The sequence below is a fragment of the Protopterus annectens genome, chromosome 11.part0 (assembly GCF_019279795.1).
Source record: "Protopterus annectens isolate FY-2018-M chromosome 11.part0, PAN1.0, whole genome shotgun sequence".
NCBI classification, from domain to species: Eukaryota; Metazoa; Chordata; order Ceratodontiformes; family Protopteridae; genus Protopterus; species Protopterus annectens.
Genome location: NC_056745.1, coordinates 777,651,679 through 777,672,945, shown reverse-complemented (window position 1 = coordinate 777,672,945; position 21,267 = coordinate 777,651,679). Strand labels below are relative to the sequence as shown.

The 21,267-nt window shown below is 43.1% G+C and overlaps 1 protein-coding gene across 1 annotated transcript in view; it reads left to right on the top strand.

Annotated features, from left to right (window-relative positions):
• Nucleotides 1-372: 372 nt before the first annotated feature.
• Nucleotides 373-21,267, top strand: part of MTPN (myotrophin) — a 231,740-nt gene continuing 210,845 nt past the window's right edge. The window contains exon 1 of the mRNA XM_044087252.1: nucleotides 373-534. Within this exon, the coding sequence (XP_043943187.1) occupies nucleotides 373-534 (162 nt within the window). The remainder of the gene's footprint in view (nucleotides 535-21,267) is intronic.

Here is a 21,267-nt window from a genome sequence, read left to right as displayed (position 1 = left end):
TGCCCTGAGTAAATAAGGTCCCTAGCAGAGTGCACTAAAGCTTTTCTTATGCAGACTTTTTCTAGGCTTTGAAGGTGAATGCTGTATTACAGTGTTACATCTGGAAAGTGTTTTGAATTAATTTTCATGGGACCCATTAATGGTACAGGAAGAAAGCTTCAAAATTAAATGTTAATGTGTTGCAAGCATATTTGACCAATTCTGAGTTCTTCTAGATAGCATGACTTGACTTGGTTTTACTTCCTAAACCCCAGTTTCTTTGGAGGAGAATTCACTGCATTTTTAATTTATTTAAGCATGTCTGCAAATTTTCCCCATTTACTCGATAGGAAAGTAAATGCCTTCTAGTTTTGCGACCATTGAAGGACCGTTATGACACTGGAATTTGTATTTAATTTCCTTTTTTTTTTTTTACTTCAGGGTGAAGATGTAAATAAAACACTTGAAGGAGGAAGGAAGGCTCTACATTATGCTGCAGACAGTGGACAGCGGGAGGTGTTAGAGTTCCTGTTATCCAAAGGAGCAGATATTAATGTGAGTTGCACTGCATAACATTTTGGGATTGTAACTGCTGATTCCTGTGCTTCTGTATTATAATCCTGTATTATTGCATTTTGTTAGTGTTAATGTTTTTTCAGTTAACATGCCTACAGTTTCCACTGTCTGTATAGCTCACGTGCGGAGTGCAGTTGTAACAAGATTGGGGTTACGAATCTTGAGTAAAGCATCTATGATCTGCATGAAAGATTTCATCTGTAGTAATTGTAATTGGGTTCATAGGTATGCACTAGGCTAGCTGCCTTTGAGCATAAACAAGGTAAAGTTTGCTAGGCTTAAAATGGCCCACAAAGTAATCTCCTGTTTGGTTATAGATTAGCCTTGCCCATCTCATGGTCTATTAATTGTTATCCCTAATAAGAATAATTATAGCATTAGGTAATTTTGAGGGGCTGTATGCATTGGATAAAGCATTTAGGAGCTGCCTCTGTTCATTAGTAGTACAGGGGGCAGGCTCTGTGTAAATTGTTTCCTATCCATAAATCTAAGTTGTATGTGGACAGGGATGAATTTTGTTTTTGTGGGTGTCAACAGCAATAGTATCTTCTAAAAGGTATGTCAGACTGCGAAGAGGTGACCTGTAAGGTACATAGTATTGACAGTCCATGTAGGACATGTTTAGGCTTTGTATCCTTTTAGTAAAATATCTCTGTGGGCCTTGCAGTTGTTGCTTGTCGTGCATGCCATGGGGACCATAATAGTCGATAATTCACCTAATATAGAGAGTAAAGTATGTGGGGGAGTGTCGTCCATAGATATGAACACAATCCCTTTGTTTTATAAGCTCTTTAGTGTAGAAGGATGTTAGACGCATGTTGGTCAAAAGTTGTCACTGTCCACACAAGCTCCCAAATCGCAAACTGGGTCAACTCTTCGGGGTGTATTGTCAATATGGTAGTTCCCTAATGTAGTAGATTTCCCAAAGGAAACGGTAATGCATTTTTTGGCATTTCGTTTATTTGATTTTTGACACCAGTTATTTGAGAGACACTTGGCTGTCATCTGGGGATTCATTGACTGCTCCTAGCTTGCAGTCCTCTGCAAACTTGGCCAAAGTCCTGTGGTGGTATTGGCTTTCTGCTGCAGAAAACTAGATGACTTGCATTTATTGGCATTAGTTGATGGTGATATGAAGTAAGGGGCGAAGTTGCAACATCTGCTGAATTGCGAGTATAGCTGCAGCAATATAAGGGCAATACTAGGTAACTCTTCACAGGGACCATAAGAGACCTAGTTTATGTACACCTTTAAGCAGACACACTTGATTACTCACAGGGTGGCAAGATCTTGAGTGTCAGTCTCCCAAATCAAGCAGTCCTGTACATAACCATTGTGCAAATTTGTTTACCCAACCAATCCAAGATTGGCATTAAGCGCAGACAAAGTAGTACTTCATTTGTTTGATCTGTAGTGGTAACTTACTCCTTAGATTGGGAAGATTTTGAGTTTGTGACCTGTCACTCCAGAAAGTCTTTTTGTTAACTTAACTTCTGTCTCTAGTATAGGTGTTTGTTACAACCACTGGCTTTTGGAAAGAAATTGGAGGCCAGATACAGTTGGGTGTTTGGATCGAAAAGTGAGACATGGGTCACCTCAGAGTAGCTGGTAGGCTGACCGTAATTAGAGTTGTGCCAGCATATCAGAATAGTTGAAAGATTTAAGGCCTTATGTTTTGTTAAAAATCTTTGGAGCCTTTCCAATTGAGAGAGAGGTTTGGATCTTTGTTGGTCCATGAAATTCCGCTGGTATCCATTAGATTCCCTTACCATAGAGGGAGCCTGTTCAAATGAGAGAGAGCGAGTAATGCAAATAAGTTACAAGGTCTCTTATAACCTTCCCTCTTTGGAAGGGAATGCCAGTTGTAACGTGTATAAGGTTGAGATGGGAACTCTTTATATTTTTTGCGTATTACTACTGCACTGCATTTAGCTCAAGGCTTTTTTCAGTACAACTGGTATGTGCACATTCCAGCCCTTTTTTTGGAGCAGCTTCGTATTCGTGGATGAGCAGATAACTTTGCCCAGCATCCAGTCATCAGCAAACTTGGTCAGTTACTCTTCAAGGTTATTGGCTTGAATGTCTGCAAAATAAGTTCCAAAGATGAGATGACCCAGGACTGAGCTCTGTAGTACCCCACTAGAAGTCATTTTTACATTCAGAAAAGATACCAAAAGATGACACGATGTGGGATAGCCAGTTTGCAATCCAGCAGCACTTGCAGGGGTTTTACACTGTCCATCTTTTCTGCTAATACCAGTATGGGGATAGTCTCAAAAGCTTTGGCCTGGTCAAGATGAGCAGCATGCACAGAGTGACCACTTAAGGTTACAAAGGGTTGTGAACAAAGCTTTACTAGGTTCAGGAGACAGTACTCGCCTTTGAGTAGTAATTGGATCGTTTTAAGTTGTCTGAGTTTTGCAATGATAAATTCCATGGCTTTGCATATATGTCTGAGGCTTAGAATTATCATGAGTCTGTAGCAGTACCATCCTTGTGTAGAGAAGTCACAGTGGCTGTTCTCTAGGCATCAGGGACAAAGTCTGGAATAGGATAGGTAGATCAATTTAATTAGAGGCTCATAGTGCATACTTAGCGGTGATGAGAATGCAGAGTGGTGTGTTTCCTGGTGCCCTAGAAGCATTGTTTTTTGCCTTTTGCAGGTATTCTTAGACGTGTTCCATAGTGATTTCTGGGGAACCTACGTTTACAGGGATTGTAGGTGCAGCAGTCTCAACTTTTTCCGGTGGTGCTCTTAAGTTCCTTGGCATGTTTTAATGTGGCCTTGAAGTAGGGGGAGTGGGGGAATTCTTACTTTTCCTGCCATTTTATATGGTTTATTCCCGAATTTAACATGTATTTAATGGGGATGGTTACCAATCTTTATGCAGATGTTGGTGTTTCACTGTTGCAGTTGTTACATTTGGGTAATCTGCTGGCAGTTTGCCCTCAGTCGGCCTGAATTCCAAAGTCTTGGGTCCTGCGTCTGTTGCTGTCGTCTCTTCCATGTCGTCAGGGGTGTAAAACAGGCAGCCGATGCCATTTTCTTTAGTCTTTCTTGCCGCGTGGTGCCCAAAGCAGAAACATTTCGCAAGTGTCTGTTGGCCGACTACTGAAATGTTTGAGTTTCAGAACCGAAGTCTTCACTAAAGCCAAGTACCCTGTTGGGGGAAACTTTTTTTTCTTGCTTTTTACAGATGTCAGAAAAAGTTAATAATTGTATTACTTGTGGGAAGCAAATACCTCATAAGGATTTCCATTTATACTGTATTCCTTGCCTAGGCCCTGATCACAACGTGCCTGGCTGTCAGTTTTGTGCTAGATTTAACCAACGCACTTAAGTGTTGGTATATTTTTGCATCAAAGTATTTTGGAAACGGATAGCTACTACCCAGAAATGTCATCGGATAGCAATCAGACTAAAAAAAGCCAAGAAAAGGACCGAGAGGCAGTCGAGATCCAAAACAGATGAAGCTTCCCCTAAACCAGTTGCCGGTTCGCTGGTACTAGAGGTGCCTTCGCAGCCTCCAATACCCTCTACCTTCGAGTCGCAGGCCTCTACCGTCATCCATGTGGAGTCTGGCAAGGTACTCAAGGTATTGGACCGACTGATGTATCTTCCTCGGATGGGTCTGGAGCCGCTGAGCAGACACATAGGGTGTATTCAGACCTCAATATTTTGTACATCAAACAGACAGCTGCAAAACCAAAGACAAAAGCAACTTCTAAACCTAAAAAACTGACGCATGAGCCACGTGCACAGGCTTCTATGCCTAAAAAACAGATTATCAAAATGGCTAAAGACCTTATTACCTTGATCAGGGGTACCCATCCCCCTCCAGATAAGAGGCCTAGGCAAGACTGATTGAGTCTTCAGATCAGGTTTCTATTTCTTTTGATTCCTCCTCTGATCAGGAATTATCTATACCTCCCTATGAGGATTCCGATGCTGAGGAGTCTATTCCATCTGTATCTCCTCCTCAGGATTATTCATTTGGAGAAACCTTGCATACTTTGAGGGAGCATTTTCACTGGGAGAGTCGAGACTTCTCAGAATCAGAGGCTCGGGGATTTCCTTCTCCCTCTGCACAAGCCTTTAGTCATTCCTCCTGTTTTAGACATTGTGGATGATGTGTTTTCGGAGTCAAGCTTGACCCTTGACTCCTTACCTCTGTCTCCCAGTAAGCCTGACAGATGTGTCCCCGACTCTCATTTTTATTTAGAAACCCTGTGGTGGTCCTGAAACTATTTCACAGGGTCCAAAGGGAGTTGAGGCTTCAGCAGCAAAAAAATCCCTACCCCCTCTGACAAGGATTCTAGGGCACTGGACAGATGGGGGAAGGTTTATACATCTGCAACCCTGGCAATCGGGGCCTTAAATTGTAAGTACCAACTACATGTTATGGGATTGCTGAAACAGAAAATGATGTTGACCTCAGAATGTGCAGAAAATAAAGAATTGCAGGATGTATTGCATGCAGCTGAACAAGTTGGAAAGCATACTTTGCAATGTGGTTTTGATTCTTTAGAGGCCTCCTGCAGGGCCGCAGTTACTGGATCTGTGATCAGGAGGCATACTTGGTTAAAGGAACAAAATTTGCCTGATCATGTTAAAGCTATATTGCTAGATGCACCTTTACAGCATGATTCTCTGTTTGGTATTAAGGCAGAAGAGGTTTTAAAGAAAATGGAAGACAGAAGAGGTTTTAAAGAAAGACAAAGTTAAGTCTATGCAAACTGTTAAAGATTTCTTACAAGTGCAGCCACCAAGATTCAGTAGACACTGGCCTAAAAAACATTAGTCCTTTCCTGTGTCAGAGCTCAAAGGGGCAAATCCAAAAGCCCTAAGGGTTCCAGGAACCAGGCTCAAGACTTGTACAGCTCAAAGCAATGGGGCGCATCCACCTCCAAATCTGGAGGAGATAAAGCGCAAACCTACAGAAAGCAATCCCAATGACTTCCCTCTGCCTACACCAAGCACTTACCTTTTGGCAAAACCCATAGGGGAAAAATTAGCACTTTTTGCTCAAAATTGGCAGTTAATAACCCAAGACAAGTGAGTACTAAACATCTTATCACAGGGATACAGATTCCATTTCCACACTCTGCCAATGACAAATGGTTGGCCAGATCTGCCAAAACATCAGTTGGCAGAGGCACAAACTGGTTACGTCCCTCATGGATATGGGGGCCATTCAGACAGTGCTAGAAGGAAAAAGGACAAGGTTTTTATTAAAGACTGTTCTTGGTACCCAGAAAGGACAAGGCCTGGCGGCCAATACTGGATTTATAGATTTTGAACACATACCTGGACATTCCAAAATTCAAAATGCTCACTTTGCAGCAGCTTCTGCCCATGCTGGGCAAGAATGCTTGGCTGGTAACTTTAGACCTAAAAGAGGTATACCTGCATTCCCAATAAGACAGTCGTGCAGAAGATACCTCCAGATTCAAAGCTGGTTTAATGCATTACCAATTCTCTGCACTGCCCTTTGGCTTATCTACTGCGCCCAGGGTCTTTACAGCCTGGCACCAGTAATTGCATTTTGCAGACAAAAGTATTCAAATATATCCTTACTTGGACGACTGTCTCATTCAAGCAGAGAACAAGGACACTTCTACGACACCTGGCGTTTGTGAAAAGGCTCCTAACATGCCTAGGGTACACAATAAACGAAAAGAAATCATAACTGGTACCCTCTCAAAAGATAACCTTCCTGGGTGCAAGCTTGAATACAACTGCCCAGATGGCTTACCTCACGCCAGACAAAGGCAACTGACTACTTACTTCAAACTGATGGCAACAAAAACCCAGTCTTCTGCAAGACCAATTCTGCAGGCTCTGGGCTTCATGGCATCCTGCATCCTACTAATTCCATATGCAAGACTGCATATGAGGAAACTTCAGTGGTACCTAAAAAGTTTATAGTCCACATTCAGTCAGTCTGGAAACTGATTCCTTTCATTCCCTGCCTGCAACAGGAGTTTCTATGGTGGGCAAAGGCCCGTCACCAAAATATGGGACGGCCCTTCACTCTACCCACTTCCAGCCAAACCTTAACAGACTCCTCAGATTATGCCTGGGGGGCCCACGTGGCAGGAAGATGCATTCAGGGCATATGGGCACCAAATCAAATGCATCTACATATCAACCAGAAAGATGCTAGCTGTTCAAAATGCCCTAACAGCCTTCAAGGACTTGCTTCATCCAGGACAACACCACAGTCATGTGGTATATAAACAAGCAAGGGGGCACACACTCATACCCCTTTTGCAGATTAGCCATGGCATTGTGGAACACAGCTTTGATCTACCAAATACATCTTCAAGCTCAATTCCTAAAACACTCTGGCAGATGATTTGAGCAGAAACCTTATGGATCCTCACGAGTGGAAACAAATCCACAAGTCTTCAGCATAACAGAGAAATGGGGAAGCCCAGACATAGATCTATTTGCCTCTCCTCAAAATTATCAACTGAAAAGATTCTGCACAAGGACTTATCACAGACAAGCATGGAAAGTGGACACCCTATCCTTCAGTTGAAAAAAGCTATCGGTTTACGCCTTTCCTCCTCTGCCTCTTCTACCCAAGGTCCTCCTAAATGTCAGACGAGAGAAGCCAAAGATATTAATTGCCCCAGACTGGCCCCGCCAATACTGGTACCCAATCCTAAGGAACTTGTCTCAATACCCAGCTTGGACCTTGCCTCAAACACTACTGTCCCAGCAAAACGATCAGATCCTGCACAATCACCTACAGACTCTGAAGCTGGCAGCATGGCTAATCCTGTAATCATAGAAACGACACCTCTCGGTAAAGCTGTAATGGATGTCCTTTTGGAAGCCAGAAGGCCTAGTACTAGAAAATCCTATGCTGACAAATGGGAAGAGATTATGTGCTTGGAATCGAGCACAAGGAACTGATGCAGCAGAACCACATATTCCTCAGATATTACAGTACTTAACTGAGATGCTTGACAAAGGCCTATCTTTCTCATCAATCAAAAATAGATGCCTCTGCCATTTCAGCTCATTACAATACAGAGCCACCAATCTTTTCTCATCCTTTATTAAAGCAGTATCTTAAAGGAGCCAGAAATTTAAGGCCTCCAAGAAGATCGCCATTACCTGCATGGGACCTCAATTATGAGTTGGAAAAGCTCACCCTGCCTCCATTTGAACCAGCTGCTAGTTCTTATGGAAGACAGCTCTGCTACTAGCAATTAAGAGTTTCAGAGCTACAGGCCCTCATGGCTGTAGAGCCTTTTATCATTTTTTACCCAGACAGGGTGTCTGAGGACAAATCCTACTTTTATGCCCAAGGTAGTTTCCACTGTGGCTCTTAACCAAACAATTCATCTGCCAACTTTTTTATCCATATCCGCAGAACAATGAAGAGAATTCTGCATTCCTTGGACGTACACAGACAGCTAAGATTCTACTTGAGCAGGACTAAAGGTCTAAGAAAAACTGAGCAGTTACTAGTGTCATATGCTGCAGGATCAGAAGGAAAGGCTATTTCAAAGCAGACCATTTCAAAATGGATAAGCTGTTGCATCCGTTTCTGCTACTTACACCATGGCAGACCTGTGCCCAAGGGCATTAGGTCTCGCTCCACCAGAGCTGCAGCTACTTCAGCAGCCTTTTTCGGAGGAGTACCAACCAACGACATTCTAGAGGCTGCTACTTTGGAGTTCTGTTAACACCTTTACAAAGCATTACCATTTGCCTCTCTACTGTAAGTCCAGGGCAGGCTTTGCCACTGCAGTGCTGCAGGGCCTTATAGCCTCACCTAATGCTGTTTAGCACCAGCCTCCCAACCATAGCTTTGGGATTCTACCCAAATGTAATGACTGCAACAGTGAAACACACAACATAGTACAGTTGTGTACACTTACCATAAATGGAGATGTTGGACTGAAACCGTGAATACACTCCAGGTTACCCTCCCGCCATCCCCCTGTCATTCTACAGTTTCTTTCCTTCTCTATCTTCTGCAACCTATTTGCTTGTAGATGAAGGTAAAGTTTATATTGACGCATGCATGCGTGTATGCATATTTATGTGTGTGTAATGTTGCTACCTTTTTGGGGGCAAGAAAAACTAAAGAAAATGGCGTCTGCCTGATGTTTAATCGTGCGTACAGCTGCAGTAATTACAGATGGGTTCTCTGTCATCAGGCGGGTCCTCGGTCGGCCGAATTCCAAAGTCTAGGTCCGGCATCGGTTGTTGTCGCTTTCTTTCCTGACGTCAGTGCGACAGGGGTATACAAGACACAGCCGACACCATTTTCTTCAGTCTTTTTTGCCGCGTGGTGCCCGAAGCAGAAGCAGTTAGCAAGTGCTGGTCGGCCAGCTCCTGAAATTACAAAAATTTGGAAACCGAAGTCTTCTTTAAAGCTAAGTACCCGGTTGGGGAAACTTTTCTTGCCTCAGACCGATGTCAGACAAAGTTAACAATTGTATTTCTTGTGGGAAGCAAATACCGCATAAGGATTTCCATTCCCTCTGCATACCTTGTTTAGGCCCAGACCACGACGTCTCGGGCTGTCGCTTTTGTGCTACTTTCAATAAACTCACTATTAAGCGTCTGGCAGAGTTCACCCACCACTTTTTTGGTAAAGCTTTTGATTATAAAATGTCATCGGAGACTCAGACTACCGTTTTGTCCAAAAAACGCAAGGACAAAGACCGACACCACGCCAAAACCGGCTACTCTACACGTGGTCCGGTTCTCAGTGAGGCGCCTACGCAGCCCCTGACTACCGACTACACTTTTCTGGCGGTGTCTTCTGTAACCGAGACTGCAGGTGCCTCGGCCCATACCCAGGCTACAGCTACCGAAGCCACTGTGAGTGTTGAGCCTCCAAATGTGGACAGGTCCACTTCCACCCATGGTGTCTTTAGACCCTCATCTTCCTTTTCCATTAAGGCCTTTACGAAGTCCAAATCAGCCATGCATCCCAAGAGGCCTGTTGCACAGGGCCCATCTCCAGGCCCCATGCCTAAAAAGCAGATGCTAAAAATGGCTGAGGATTTAATTACTCTTATCAGGGGTTCCCAACCCCCTCCGGACAAGAGACCCAGAGTGGAGGAAGATTCTCCCTCTTCTGACAAGGGCTCCATTATTTCAGAACATTCTGATGAAGAGGAACACTCTTACTCCCCTTTTGAAGATTCTGATGCAGAGCAGTCCATTCCTTCTGTATCCCCCAGAGGATTTTTCTTTTGGGGAAACCTTGCATACCTTGAGGGAACACTTCCATTGGGAAGGCCAACAGATTCCAAGAAAAGACTTAGGGAATTTCTTTTGCTACCTCAGCACAGACCTCTGGCGATACCTCCTGTCTTGGACATACTTGATGATGATTACTCGGAGGCTTGCCTTAATCCGGATTCCCTGCCTCCTGCCCCAGTCAAGCCTGATAGGTACTACAGAGTTCCTAACTCTCACCAATTTCTTTACAAAAGCCATAATGCTGACCCTGAAACCATATCTCAAGGCCCCCAAGGGAATGAAGGCCTCTACTGCTAAGAATCCACTACCTTCCGAAAGAGAGTCTAGATCCTTAGAAAGGTGGGGAAAAAAGGTATATACCTCGGCCACCCTAGCCATGAGGGCCTTAAATTGTCAGTTCCATATGCATCAGCAGTTTCTGTTATCACAATTAAGGAATAAAATGTCACAACCTGAACAACCAGATTTGAAGGAGTTGCAGGATATGATGCATAGTGCATAACAAGTGGGTATGCACACCTTACAATGTGGCTATGATGCTCTAGAGGCCTCAAGTAGAGCTGCGGTTACAGGATCAGTCATTCGTAGGTATGCCTGGCTTAGGGAACAAACCTTGCCTGATCATGTTAAAGCTAAACTACTAGATGCCCCTTTACAAAAGGATGTATTATTTGGTACTAATGCTGAGGAGATACTACGGAAAATGGAAGAAAAAGCTAAATCTATGCAAACTGTCAGCTTTTCTACAGGTTCAACCACCACGTTTCAGCAGAAATTGGCCTTCAAAAAACTGGTCCTTTCCAGCCACAGACAAGCCCCAAAGAGGTAGATACAGGCGCACAAGGGGCAGAGGACAATTTCAAGGATCATATAGAGGCAGACAATGGCAAACTCCAGCACCAAGAGGTGGCGAAGACAGTGCACAACAATACAGGAAACAAACCCAATGACTTTCCCCTTTTTCATGCCGAGCAAGTCTCAGCTGGCAGCACCCTTGGGAGGAAAGCTGACATTATTTACAAGAAATTGGCATATCACAACAGACAAATGGATCCTGGACATTATAAACAGAGGCTACAGATTTCATTTTCACACTCTTCCAAAAATGAGGCATGCCGAACCTGCCACACAATCAAAGGGCAGAGGCTCAAATACAAATTTTAAAGCTCATGGACATGAAAGCTATTCAAGAGGTACCTACTCACAAACAAGGTCAAGGTTTTTATTCCAGACTATTCCTGGTACCAAGGAAAGGAACCGACTGGAGGCCCATTTTGGACTTATCCATCCTAAACGCATTTCTACTCGTACCAAAATTCAAGATGCTCACCTAACAGCAGCTTCTTCCCATGCTGGGCAAGGAGTTTTGGCTGGTAACATTGGACCTCAAGGAGGCATACCTGCATGTCCCAATCAGACAAAGCTGCAGAAGATACCTCCGATTTCTTGCAGGTTAAATCAACTATCAATTCTCTGCATTGCCCTTGGGCTTATCTACTGCGCCCAGAGTATTCACGAAATGCCTGGCATCAGTAATTGCCTACTGCAGACTTCAAGGGATACAAATTTACCCTTATTTGGACGATTGCCTGATCCAAGCGGACAGCAAACACGTACTTCTGGAACATCTGGCTTATGTAACACTGTTATTGAATTCTCTGGGATACACAGTCAACAAAGATAAATCCAGGCTAACACCATCTCAGAAAATAACTTTCCTGGGTGCCAACTTGGACACAAACACCCAGATGGCCTGTATTACGCCAGAAAAACAGGGGCAACTAACTCAGTACTTCAAAATACTAGCAAATTGTACCAGGCTTACTGCAAGGAAAATCCTGCAGGCTCTGGGCTTCATGGCATCTTGCATTCTTCTAATCCCATGTGCAAAGTTGCATATGAGGAAACTTCAATGGTACCTAAAAAGCCTATGGTCTCAACACAGCCACAGTTTGGAAACAATAATACCAATAATCCCATGCTTGCAAGAGGAATTTCTATGGTGGGCCCAAGCATGCCAAACAAACACAGGTCTACCATTCTGCAAGTCTCTAGCAAATCAAGTCATCACAACAGACGCCTCAGACTACGCCTGGGGGGCACACATGACAGACAGGTGCATTCAGGGCAAATGGTCCCAAAAGGAAAAGTACTTTCACATCAATCAAAAGGAAATGCTAGCCGTGATAAATGCAATTACAGCTTTCAAGGACCTCCTGCATCCAGGGCAATTATTGATAAGAACAGACAACACCACAGTAATGTGGTACATAAACAAGGAGGAACACATTCATACCCCCTGTGCAGGCTAGCCATGTCACTTTGGAACTTGGCTCTGGAATGGCAAATCGAACTTCAAGCACAGTACCTGCCAGGATTGGAAAACACACTGGCAGACAATCTAAGCAGAAATGACAGACCCACACGAATGGAAGTTGCATCCTCAAGTGTTTACAAAGATGATCCAAGCGTGGGGAAGGCCAGACATAGATCTCTTTGCCTCCCACAGGAATCATCAATTGACAAAGTTCTGCTAAAGGACCTTCCATCCAAAGGCCTGGAGAGCGGACGCCCTTTCTTTCAGTTGGGCAGCATGGACAGTTTACGCCTTCCCTCCTTTGCCTCTTCTGCCCAAGGTGCTCTTGAAAGCAAGAGCAGACAGACCGAAGATGATACTGATTGCTCCAGACTGGCCAAGACAACACTGGTACCCACTCCTGAGGGAGCCTAACACATACTCTTCCCTGGACCCTACCTCTAATGCCTCTTCTACTGACTCAGCACAGCTACAAAACTCTTCAGTCAGCTGAAAACACTCAATCTGACTGCATGGAAAATTCCTTAACACCACAACAGACCCTGCTGTCCAAAGAGGTGCAGGATGTAATTTTGGAGGCCAGAAGGCCATCTACTAGAAAGGCTTACTCCGCAAAATGGAATTGCGCTTGGAATGAGAAAAAAGGCCAGGATCCTAGAAAACTGAATTTGCCTCGGATATTACAGTATCTAGCTGAGCTGTTGAACAGTGGACTTTCATTTTCCTCCATCAAAATTCATGCCTCGGCCATTTCTGCAGAATACAACACTGATCCACCCTTATTCTCTTACCCACTCTTAAGACAGTTCCTCAGAGGGGCTAAGAATAGAAGACCTCCAAGGAAACAACCAATACCAGCCTGGGATCTTAATTACATTCTAGAAAAATTAACTTTACCTCCCTTTGAACCAGCTGCCTCAACAGATTTGCAATATTTGTCCTGGAAAACAGCTTTCCTTCTGGCCATTACCTCAGCTCGTAGGGTTTCGGAACTACAAGCCCTCATGGCTGTGCAGCCCTTTCTCATCTTCCATCAGGACAGGGTTTCCCTACAAACCAACCCATCATTCATGCCTAAGGTAGTATCCAGGGTAGCTTTAAATCGGGCCATACACTTACCTACCTTTTACCCCAATCCTCAAAACAAAGGGGAAAGGCTGCTACATTCCTTAGACATCCATAAACAGCTACGTTACTATTTGGACAGAACAAGGCCTTTCAGGAAATCAGAACAGCTCTTTGTGTCCTATGCTGTAGGAGCTCAAGGGAAGCCAATTTCCAAACAGACAATTTCAAAATGGATAGGCCACTGCATACGGTTTTGTTACTCCTTTCGTGGCAAATCTGTTCCTACAGGCATCAGATCCCACTCCACAAGGGCCACAGCTACCTCTACAGCCTTCCTCAGAGGAGTCCCTACCAAAGATATTTTGGAGGCAGCCACTTGGAGTTCTGTGCATACCTTCACAAAACACTACCACCTGCATTTATACTCCAAAACTAGTGCAGGCTTTGCCACTGCTGTGTTGCAGGGCATTCTGGCTCTTCCCAGTTCCACCTAGTGCCTACCACCCTGTGCGTAGCTTTGGGATTCTACCCATCTGTAATTACTGCAGATGTATGCACGATGAACATAGTACAGTTTTGTAACAAACACGAAAGGCAAAAAGACAAACTTGGAATCAAAACACCAAAGCGAGCAGGAAATACATGACAAAAGACAGTTTAATGTTAGCGCTTTCGGAAATAGACTGCTTTTCCTTCAGACATAAAACACTCGCATTCAAATGTTTTTAAAAGAACAAATCTAGTGTTAATTAGCTGAAGTGAAAAATCAAGATTTAAAGTGAAATACTTGTCCACTTCTAAGTAGATGCAACCAAAAACAGTTGCATAAAATCCAGCTAAACAACCCTTAGTTTACAGAAATTCATAACAGCCTACATACGTACATTTTAAATACAAATCTAAAATAACAATTTATAATTAATAAAATTACTAAAAAATCTAAAATGCATGTTCAAGACACAATGTGTGTGTACCAATACTAAAGAGAAACTATCAGTAAGAATAATTTAACTTTTCTAAATTCATCTTTTTAAAGACAAAAGCTTTAAAAAACATTTAATCGAAACTGTTTCATTCAACCCTGGGGGCAAATATGCTGCAGTGGAAATTTGCCATCTTAATTCTTCAATTTCCAAATTGATTTGCCAAGGGCCACCTCTCACATCTACGCATGTGCTTTAATACTGAAAACGTAAAGGAGTGGTCTGGGAAATCAATATGCCTAGCCAATGCGTTAGTTGTATCCCTCTTACTTATAGCATACAGATGTTCATAAATACGTTGCCTTAGTTTCCTTTCGGTCTTACCGATATAGAAAGCCTGGTGTAATGGAAAACCCTGTTGTGAACTTGCTGTAAATTGATTGTTGCTGTTGCTATTATTATTATTATTCTTATTGCCAGCTGCTTGGTTGTTTGGAACTGAAGGATTGTTCCCATTGTTCCTAATCCTTTCACCACTTGGCAAATTCTCTTCTGTATAACTATCAGGATTGTGTTCACCAAGATCACCCTCTTCATTGCTAACAGCATTTTCATTAGAAACCCTCTGAAAACTGTTACCCAAAACTGGTGGGGGTGGGGGGGTAGGCAGTCCCAGAGGAATACTGCTGAACGTCTCTTGCAATTTTCTTTTTCTTGGCACAAGCCAACTTGGTGATAGTGGCCTCAATACTGTTGAAAATCCTCATATATTCGTATTTGTAACGAGGAAAATCAACACTCGATGTTATGTCATATGTTCTAATAAAACTTGAGATTTGTAATGTTTAACCTAAAACTCAAAGCCCTGTTTTATTGAACAGCTCCAAAAGTTCAAGGTGGAACTCGGACTGGTTGACCAACCCGACAGGGTACCTCCACTGCCTGAGCCCTTTAGGTATAATTTCTTTGCTCAAGCATTCCTCCAAATATGATATTTCTAGCTGCAGTTTCCTGCAGCGAAATAGCTTATAGTCAAATAAGTTAATAGATGAAAGATTAGTAGGTGTTAACTTGCATTGAATTAGAAGTAGATACACAATTATCACAGAAAAAAATTCTCGTTACCTAAGAAAGTCCCAAGAGTTGGTGCCGACTCAATAAGATTCCTGTTGCTTATATGCACAGGCTGGTTAAAATCTCCAGTTGGAAGCATTGGCTGCGTGTTTCTACCAGTTTCAGTTGTGACCCCTTGGTTTAAATCATGATTTCTTCGGTGGTTGGAAGATGGCAAACTCCCATTGCTAATGCAAGGTGAAATCACAGTACCGACAGGTACGTTAGGTGAAAAAGATTGCTGCGTGCTAGAATTCCCTTGTTTGGCAGAATCTGCCAGACTCTCAACTTTCTGTGTTAAGCTCTCTACACGGCCCATGAGAACTTGTAAAAGGGCTGTGAGATTACCAGCGGCATTCACGCCTCCAGATCCAGAGCTTACATTACTCTCATCATTAAGAAGAGGCTGCTCTTGTGAAAAAAGAGAGCCTTGTGAACCTGCTCCACCTTGGTTTGCCATAAAGTACCAAACAAACACGAAAGGCAAAAAGACAAACTTGGAATCAAAACACCAAAGCGAGCAGGAAATATGTGACAAGACAGTTTAATGTTAGCGCTTTCGCTTTCAATTTAAACTTGAATCATCGATTTAAAATTAGGGACAGGCTTTATAAAACCCAGGGTAAATTCTCATGTGACACAAAAGGAGTGGTGTATTGCGCTTGCTGCCAAGTTTGTAAAGCTTTCTATATCGGTACCGAAAGGAAACTAAGGCAACGTATTTATGAACATCTGTATGCTATAAGAGGGATACAACTAACGCATTGGCTAGGCATATTGATGATTTCCCAGACCACTCCTTTAAGTTTTCAGTATTAAAGCACATAAGCGTAGATGTGAGGTGGCCCTTGGCAAATCAATTTGGAAATTGAAGAATTAAGATGGCAAATTTCCACTGCAGCATATTTGCCCCCAGGGTTGAATGAAACAGTTTCGATTAAATGTTTTTTAAAGCTTTTGTCTTTAAAAAGATGATTTAGAAAAGTTAAATTATTCTTACTGATAGTTTCTCTTTAGTATTGGTACACACACATTGTGTCTTGTTGAACATGCATTTTAAATTTTTTAGTAACAATTGTATTAATTATAAATTGTTATTTTAGATTTGTATTTAAAATGTACGTATGTAGGCTGTTATGAATTTCTGTAAATTAAGGGTTGTTTAGCTGGATTTTATGCAACTGTTTTTGGTTGCATCTATTTAGAAGTGGCCAAGTAATAGAGTATTTCACTTTAAATCTTGATTTTTCACTTCAGCTAATTAATTAACACTAGATTTGTTCTTTTAAAAACATTTGAATGTGAGTGTTTTATGTCTGAAGAAGGAAAAGCAGTCTATTTCCGAAAGCGCTAACAACATTAAACTGTCTTTTGTCACGTATTTCCTGCTCGCTTTGGTGTTTTGATTCCATAGTACAGTTTTGTACCTACCATAAATGTAGATGTTCGAGTGCTAATACAGCTGCAGTACAGGTTTCCCTCCCTCCTTCCCCTCTTGGTAAAGGCCTAGTGGCGAACACCTCCTCATACAACCTGATTGGGTTATTGGATTATATTGCATTGCATGATTATATATATATATATATATATATATATATATATATATATATATATATATATATATATATATATATATAAAATTTATGTATTGCCTTCCTTCTGGGGGCACCTATGTCTTGTATACCCCTGTCGCACTGACGTCAGGAAAGGCCGGACCTAGACTTTGGAATTCGTCCGACCGAGGACCCGCCTGACTGCAGAGAACCCATCTGTAATTACTGCAGCTGTATTAGCACTCTAACATCTACATTTATGGTAGGTACAAAACTGTACTTTTTTTATACCCCTGACGACCTGATGTTATGGAAGAGAAGACTGCAACCGACGCAGGACCCAAGACTTTGGAATTCAGGCCGACTGAGGGCAACCTGCCAGCAGATTACCCAAATGTAATGACTGCAACAGTGAATACACTCTAACATCTACATTTATGGTAAGTGTACACTACTGTACTTAGATGCTGGTAAAATTTGGAGATTATGTGGCAGCCCTCTCAGTTGATTCCATTTACAGGGGATTGTTGGGGAATTTTGCAAAGGTTGCCTATTAGCTGAAGTAGATTTGTCCAGGAGAAGTCCGTAAAGATGGTCTTGTTTGGTGGAAGTGATGACGAGCCTAATGAAGGGATAAGAAGAGTCGGTTTGGTATGGGGATGGATGGGTATGTTGGTAAGGAACCAGGTTAAGGATTAGAGCCTCAGGTGGGTAGCTGTACAAGTTGCTACCATGCATTTTTATTAACCTAGGAAATGCTGAACAAACCCATGTTCTAAAGTATGCCATTTGGTGGTTGGGGTAATTAAGTCCCCGATCAAGAGGATGTTTAGTTTGATATTCAAGTCAGTCATGTTAAGGTAATTTCTGTGATCTTTGGGGGAACATGAAGTAATAGCTGGATTTAAGGGTGGTTTGGATCTCCAGGAGATCAAGGTTAGGGTTGAGTAAATTTGACATGAGATTATGGTATTACTGATAATACCCAAGGGTCTGAAGGCATGGTAGGTGCTAAACCTTATTACAGAAGGAGTGATGTTCATAGTGTTGCACTGCTGCAGTCATCACACTTGGGTTATCCTGCCATCAGGCGGTCCCGCAGTCTGCCAGAGTTCCAAAGTCTTGTTCCGGCGTCAGTTGCAGTCGCTTCTTCCCTGACGTCAGTGCGCCAGGGGTATAAAGATGCATCTGACGCCATTTTCTTCAGTCTTTCTTGCCGCGCGGTGCCCGAAGCAAAAGCAGTTCGCAAGTGCCGGTTGGCCGACTCCTGAGATTTTCTAAGTCTTCAATAAAGCTAAGTACCCCGTTGGGGAAATGCCTCTGACCGATGTCAGAAAAAGTTAATTGTATTTCTTGTGGGAAGCAAATACCTCCTAAGGACTTCCACTCTTAGTATTCCATGCCTAGGCCCTGATCACGACGTCACTAGTCTGTTTTGTGCTAGATTTAACACTATATAAAACGACATTTTGATTTTGCTTTGCACTACTTTGGCCGAAGGTTCAATTATACGATGCCATCGGAACAACCGACTACCGCAATTCTTAAAAAAAAAAAAAAAAAAAAATGCAAGGACAAGGATAAAGATGGGCATCCAAGGTCCAAAACCGACAAAAAGCCTCTTCTAGGCCAGTCGCCAGTGCTCAGTGAGGCACTTTCGCAGCCCCTGACACCCGCTACCTCAGAGCCACAGGCCGCCTCCGAATCCCACGTGGGGGCAACTAGGCCTCTGGAAACTGGAGGTATTGGGCCTACGGAAACTAATCCCTCAGATGGGTCCGGAGCCGCTGAGCAGGTATCAGCTTCTGAGGGTGTTTCAGACCTTCACAGCTTACCATTAAAGCAACAGCCAAGACAAGAACACCATTAAAGACAAAGAAGCAAGTACAGCATTCTCCTGGACAGTCCTCCATGCCTAAGAAACAGATGCTTAAAATGGCCAAAGACCTCATTACTCTAATCAGGGGTTCCCATCCCCCTCCTGAGAAAAGGCCTAGGCAGGATACAGACCGACTCCTCTGATCAGGTTTCCATTTCCTCTGATTCCTCTTCAGACCAGGGATACTCTCTACTCCCCCTATGAGGACTCTGACACTGAAGAATCTATCCCTTCAACCTCTCCTCCTGAGGATTACTCTTTTGGGGAAACTTTACATACCATGAGGGAGCATTTCCATTGGGAAAGTCAAGAGTATTCAGAATCCAAGAAAAAGCTCAGGGACTTCCTTTTATTGCCTCAGCACAGGCCCCTGGCTATTCTGCCTGTGCTAGATATTGTGAATGTGTTCTCTGAATCCAGCTTCTCTCCTAATTCTCTGCCCCCTGCACCAGCCAAACCAGATGGGTATTAGAGTCCCTGACTCTCATGTTTCTTTATAAAAACCCTTCTGCTGACCCAGAAACCATTTCCCAGGGTCCCAAAGGGGTTAAGGCTTCCATTGCAAAAAATCCAGTCCCCTCTGACAGATTCCAGAGCACTGGATAGGTGGGGGACGAAAGTTTACACTTGTGCAACTTTAGCAGTAAGGGCTTTAAATTGCCAGTTTCACATGCTTAAGTACCAACAATATTTAATGGCTCAGTTAAAACAGAAAATGCAAGCTCAGAAGTACCTGAGTGTAAAGAAATGCAGGCTTTATTGCATGCAGTTGAACAGGTGGGAAAACATACTCTGCAATGTGTGGTTTTGATTCTTTAGAGGCCTCTTGTAGAGCCGCAGTTACAGGTTCTGTGATTCGAAGACATGCTTGGTTAAAAACAGAGAGGCAGATACAGGCACCCAAGAAGCAGATCTGAACCCCAAGGATCTAACAGACAATGACAGTGGGGTACCTCAACCCCAAAAGGTGAGGACAAGTCTCAACCTTACAGGAAACGGTCCCAATGACTTTCCCCTTCGTATGCAAACACTTCCCTTTTGGCAGCCCCCTTGGGGGGAAAACTAGCACTTTAAATTGGCAAACAATCACCCAAGACAAATGGGTTCTGAATATTGTCTCATGGTTACAGGTTCCACTTTCACACTTTATCAAGGCTAAAAGGAATGCCAAACCTGCCACAAAATCAATGGGCAGAGGCTCAAAAACAAATTACAGCCCTCATGGACATGAGCTATTCAAAACGTACCACAGCAGGAACAAGGACAAGGATTTTACTCAAGGCCCTGGTCCCCAGAAAGGACAAAGCCTGGAGACCCATACTAGATCTTTCAACTCTAAATACTTACCTGGATGTTCTGAAATTCAAAATGTTGCCGCCACTACAGCAGCTTCTTCCCATGCTGGGCAAGAAGGCCTGGCTTGTTACCTTGGACCTCAGAGGCATACCTGCATGTCCCTATCAGACAAGATTGCAGAAGATACCTCAGATTCAAAGCTGGTACAATGCACTACCAATTCTCTGCACTGCCCTTTGGCTTATCTACTGCACCCAGGATCTTTACCAAGTGCCTGGCACCAGTAATTGCATTTTGCAGACAAAAAGGAATTTGGATATATCCATACCTGGACAACTGCCTCATTCAGGCAGAGAGAAAGGACATTCTTCCAAAGCATCTGGCATTTGTAAAAAAGGTTGCTAATTTCTCTAGGGTACACAGTAAAGTCAAAACTAGTACCCTCGCAACAGATAATATTCCTGGGTGCCAGCTTAAATACAATGGCCCAGATGGCATATCTCACACCAGACAAATAAGGACAACTGACTCAATAATTTCAACTACTGGCGAAGTCCCATCTCCCTGCAAGAAAATTTCTGCAGGCCCTGGGATTCATGGCATCCTGCATACTACTACCATATGCCAGACTGCATATGAGGAAATTACAATGGTACCTAAAGTATTTGGACTCAACACTCCCACAGTTTAGAAGCAGGAATACCAGTAATTCCCTGCCTACAACAGGAGTTTCGATGGTGGGCACAGGCATATCACCTCAACAAAGGTCAGCCTTTCACTCTACCTATAGCCAGGCAGACTCTAACAGATACTTCGGATTACGCCTGGAGAGCACACATGGCAGGAAAATGTATTCGGGGCAAGTGGACCACAGACCAAATGCATCTTCACATCAGTCAGAAAGATGTTGGCTGTTCAAAATTCCCTAACAGCTTTCAAGGACTTTCTGCATCCAGGACAATTACTATTAAAGACTGACAACACCACAGTAATGTGGTACATAAACAAGGGGGCACTTATTCTTATCACATATGCAGGCAAGCCATGACCTTGTGGAACACCGCTCTAACTTAAAGTCCATCTGCAAGGACAATTCCTGCAAAGAAAGAAAAATACTCTGGGAGACTAAGCAGAAATATGGACCCTCATGAATGGAAATTGAATCCACAAATCTTCAGCATGGTAACACAAAAATGGGGATGTCCAGACGTAGATCTTTTTGCCTCCCCACAGAATTGCCAACTACAAAATTTCTGCACAAGCATGGAAAGTGGATGCTCTCTCGTTCAGCTAGAAAAACCTAAAAGTTTATGCCTTCCCACCAA